The 4,050-nt window shown below is 37.6% G+C and overlaps 1 protein-coding gene across 2 annotated transcripts; it reads right to left on the minus strand.

Moving 5' to 3' along the window:
* Positions 1–360: 360 nt before the first annotated feature.
* On the minus strand, positions 361–3,447 carry LOC118041410 (receptor-like cytosolic serine/threonine-protein kinase RBK2). 2 transcript variants are annotated; one of them, XM_035048729.2, is made up of 9 exons: positions 2,933–3,447; positions 2,490–2,858; positions 2,132–2,383; positions 1,906–2,060; positions 1,720–1,799; positions 1,490–1,625; positions 1,226–1,375; positions 933–951; positions 361–845 (listed from the first exon to the last, which is right to left on the minus strand). In XM_035048729.2, the coding sequence occupies exons 2-9, from the start codon at positions 2,848–2,850 to the stop codon at positions 808–810; spliced, it is 1,191 nt and encodes a 396-aa protein (XP_034904620.1). In that variant the 5' UTR covers positions 2,851–2,858; positions 2,933–3,447; the 3' UTR covers positions 361–807. The 2 variants fall into 2 exon arrangements, with proteins under 2 accessions (XP_034904620.1, XP_034904618.1); XM_035048727.2 differs by having other exon boundaries at positions 361–951.
* Positions 3,448–4,050: the final 603 nt, after the last annotated feature.

Raw genomic sequence — 4,050 nt, forward strand, 5'->3', positions numbered from 1 at the left:
TGGACTGAATCCCTTGGTGTATCTTGCCTGGGCTACTAAACCCAATTAGCCTGTTTGTTCTTTAATGGCCATATTGTACCGAATGATTTTTTTTCTTTTTCCCCAGTATCCAATTCCTATGTAACGCAGACAAACGAAACTATACTGGTAGGTTAGGGAGCACAAACCCAAATCTGATCCTAGTAGTAAACTTCACCATGGTCCCCAAGCTAGCACCTTCCATGAATTTATGAGTCTCCATCTGCTAAATGTATACAGAGAGGGGGGAAACAGTAGGGAAGAACATGTCAGATGCACGGAAAGACTAATTAATTTGAAGGGCTTCAAAAAATCAGGAGAGCTCAAGCTCAAAATCGTGAATAACAGAAGAAAGCGTGTATGCAATTGGGAAACAGAGTTGGAACTCTATACTCATGATTCTTTTATATACATGTCGTTAAGTTCTAGGACTCTACCCTGTACATATAAGTTGGAAAACAATGGCATCCTTTTCCTTTTGTTCCAAAACATTCTCTCTTGATGTTTCCCATTTATGTACACAAGTTTAGAAACATCGTCTTTCGTTTGTTTCATGAGCTCCCTCTTCTTCTTTTTCCTCCTCTGATATGCTTTTTAGCTGCTCTCACTCTGATTTCACATGTGAGCATGAGTTGGTACAAAATTTGGCAATACCATCCCCTTGTTTTCACAGAAAACGTATGAAATCTGAGGTTCAAATACCCAAGTGGCCAAGACTTGCTTCATCAGAACTGCCGAAAGAGACACGGAAATGGTGATTGATCTCAAAACCCAAATCAACCTGTCAGGTCAATTGATATGTCTGTTCTTGGGTGAGTTGTACTCCTCTGCACCAAGGAGTTTTTCATTAGGAAAAGCTTTTCGAAAAAATGGCAATCGGATTTTTTTCATACACTTCAAGCAGCTAAGGTTACCATTCAGAATCTGGACAACCTGCAATCCAAGTTCAAAGGCAAATCAGCATATTTTTTAGTCATCTTATGCAAGCGGTTCAATTGTAGACTTTGGAACACAAAGTTAATACAGCCTCCAAGAAAGTGCTTCATCGTAATAAGATTGAGACTGGTAAAATATTTGAAAGACAAGATTTTTGAGTTCTATACCATTTAAGTCCTATTTGAATGTTTATCTGACAGCCGGGGTTTAATAATTAGTAACTAATAGGGATAGTAACATATGATCTTGACTTTCTAGTAAGATGGCACACCTGAATCATGTGAGGCCGCCGTATCGAAGATTGTTGTATGCATAAAGAAGCAGCCAAGAGCACAAGATTCATTTGTCGAGCATTATAATCATCAACAAGAGCAGGATCAACTAGCTCTCCAATCTCATTGTTCTTGAGCAACGGTTTTGCCTAAAAAATAAAATCAACCAATTCATAATTAGCACCCTCTCAGTGCATTGCTACAGTTGTTCTTTCCGAGTACTTGGCTGCATACAAGCAAGAAAAGGTATATGAAAATCATACCCACAATACAAGGCTTTGCTGCGAGTAATCCAGAGCTCGCCGTCCCGTGACTAGTTCCAACAGCAGTACACCGAAGGCAAAAACATCAGTTTTCTCGTCTACTATTCCATGCATCAAGTATTCCGGAGCAAGATAACTGTGACAGGCAGAAATTGAAGTAATAACTTCAAACAGTCATATATATTGAATAGAAACAGTAGAAAAAGGAAATAAGTCTTAGCTTTACAAACCCGAATGTGCCTTCAAATTTGGAAACAGTGTGGTGAGTCCAATGCTCTGGTAGCCACTTTGCAAGACCAAAATCACAAATCTGAAAAAAAAATTAGTTAGGTTGTTTCTTTTCCGCTGACAAACACAATTTGTTATCCATCTAGAAAGGAAATCAAGAATAATAAACAGAATCTACTGCTTGATACCTGAGGCTCAAAGTCCTCTGTAAGCAAAATGTTTGCAGCCTTAATATCTCTATGTATTATTCTTCTTTGGCAACCCTCGTGAAGATAGAGTAAACCATGAGCTGTCCCTAATGCAATCTTAAACCTGATATGCCATGTCAATCTCTCTTTTGAACCTATAAAATTTAGCACTTGTTAGAAAACGAAAAGCATTTAAAAATGGAGAACTTGGCATTCATGAACTAACCATAAAGAACTGAAGCTAAGCTCCCATGTGGAGACAATTCAAGAACAAGGTGCATTCCTCCTTCAATTCCATAACCAATCAATTTAGCTGTATTGGGATGGTTCACATGGGCCATAATCCCCATCTCAGATAAAAAGTCCCCAATAATCTCATCAGTTGTTCCTCGTGTTAAACGCTTGATTGCAACAATTTTCCCATTTTGCAAACACCCTTTGTAAACTTCAGCATAACCGCCTTTTCCAATCAGATTTTCTACACAAAAGAAAAAAAAATCCTTAAAACAGTTTATTCTATTATCGAACAAAAACCTCCACATTTCCGAAAATTAAGCCATGCCATCACAGAACAGAACACGAACCTTGGCTGAAATTGTTTGTCGCGGCTTGGAGCTCAGAGAGAGTGAAGTTCATCCTTGGAGACTTAAAATTGCTCGAATCAGAATTCGCAAAGAGATTCGTTATAATGGTTTCTCTCATGCTACTGCTCTTTCTCATAGAGAGCTTTAGGACACCGAGAGGATGCAATGTTGCTAAAGATTTCTTCGATCTACTTCTAAGTAATTTGACAAATCCATGCCAACGAGAGGCATGTTTTGAAACCTTTTGCGCAGCCTCAGCATCCGATGTGGGGTCCTTTGAAGAACAACTCTCTGATTCTTCACTCTTAAAGTAGTCTTCAAGAACTCCAACCGGAGAGCTTGCATCCTCCTTTTTCTCCATATATATATCTAAAACATGCGATAACTTAGTATATTGCAATTGAGAAATGTAGAATTAAGACGTGTAACGGTGGAGATGTTACCTGGACCAGGAAGGGGCAGAGACAGGGAAAACAGAGTATTGGGTTTTTGCTTTATCCACTAGTTAACAACAAACAGTTGATTTTAGCAAGTGTGCTCCTCTGTTTTCCCTGGTGAGAGCAAAGCATGCGAAGAAAGAGGGGGGGATAGATGACATGAAAGGAAAACAGAGGCCTAGCGTCAGTGAAAAGAGAGTGGCAACAAAAGAAGATATTTCAGGCCATAGGATAGGAACCTATCAAAACAGATAGATACCAGTGAAAACATAAAACAAAGATGCTTCAACTAAAAACCAAAGATTTCCCCAGACAGAATATAAGAGAAGAGACAAGGAATAAAAGGAGTGCGTAAATAAAAATATATAAAATACTAGTTTAGGTAGAAGACATTTTTTTTATTTTGTATCTAAGCAGTAAATGAAAGTAGAAGAGAAGGCGAGAAGGAGAATCCGAATTTTATCAGAGAGATTCGCAGGCAACGTAGCCTCAAAGCAGAGGAAGGACAGAGAGATAGAGAGAGAGAGCTGTAGTTAAATTCGCAGTCACTCTTTAAAACATGTCGCCCCCAGATTGAGTTTTCTTTTTCTTTTTCTTTTGTTTTTTAGTAGCACGGTGGCTGAAAATATTTATAATAAATAAATAAAGAAATAAAACGGGTTGATTTGAAATGCAGGTTCAACCGGTACCACCCATAGAACCATTTTTTTAAAACCGATGGTACATGTAACCCATGCATCAGCATGTTTATTTTTTGTGTTGGTCTCTTGCGTGCTAGAGCTCATTATTTTATTTTATTTTATTTTATTTTATTTTGCTGGTAATTCTAACACACACGCTACCATGTTTAAAATTTATGCGGTTTACACGTGTAATATGTGCTGCCACCTTCACATTCAGCTCTAAAGTCAGCTTTTTTTGTGTTTTATTATTTTTCTCGTTGATTTTTAAATAATTTTATTAGTGTTATTATAGAAGCTTAGAAGCCTTTTTTTGGCTTTTCATTTTTTTCTCTCGCTCCTGCTTTGTTTATTGTGTACCCATTTATTCTTCTTTGTTCTCTGGTCAGATTGCATTTGGTCTCTCAATTTTTATATTTAGTTAACTTTGGTCTCATTATTATG

The sequence above is a fragment of the Populus alba genome, chromosome 14, assembly GCF_005239225.2.
Source record: "Populus alba chromosome 14, ASM523922v2, whole genome shotgun sequence".
Taxonomy (NCBI): domain Eukaryota; kingdom Viridiplantae; phylum Streptophyta; class Magnoliopsida; order Malpighiales; family Salicaceae; genus Populus; species Populus alba.

Excerpts from the sequence above, each read along its gene's own strand:
- LOC118041410 (XM_035048727.2), bottom strand. The coding sequence starts at position 2,850 with ATGGAGAAAAAGGAGGATGCAAGCTCTCCGGTTGGAGTTCTTGAAGAC. Across the intron at positions 2,061-2,131 it reads CTTAGCTTCAGTTCTTTATG|GTTCAAAAGAGAGATTGACA; the intron begins GTTAGTTCATGA and ends TAAATTTTATAG. Across the intron at positions 1,800-1,905 it reads CAGAGGACTTTGAGCCTCAG|ATTTGTGATTTTGGTCTTGC; the intron begins GTATCAAGCAGT and ends TTTTTTTTTCAG.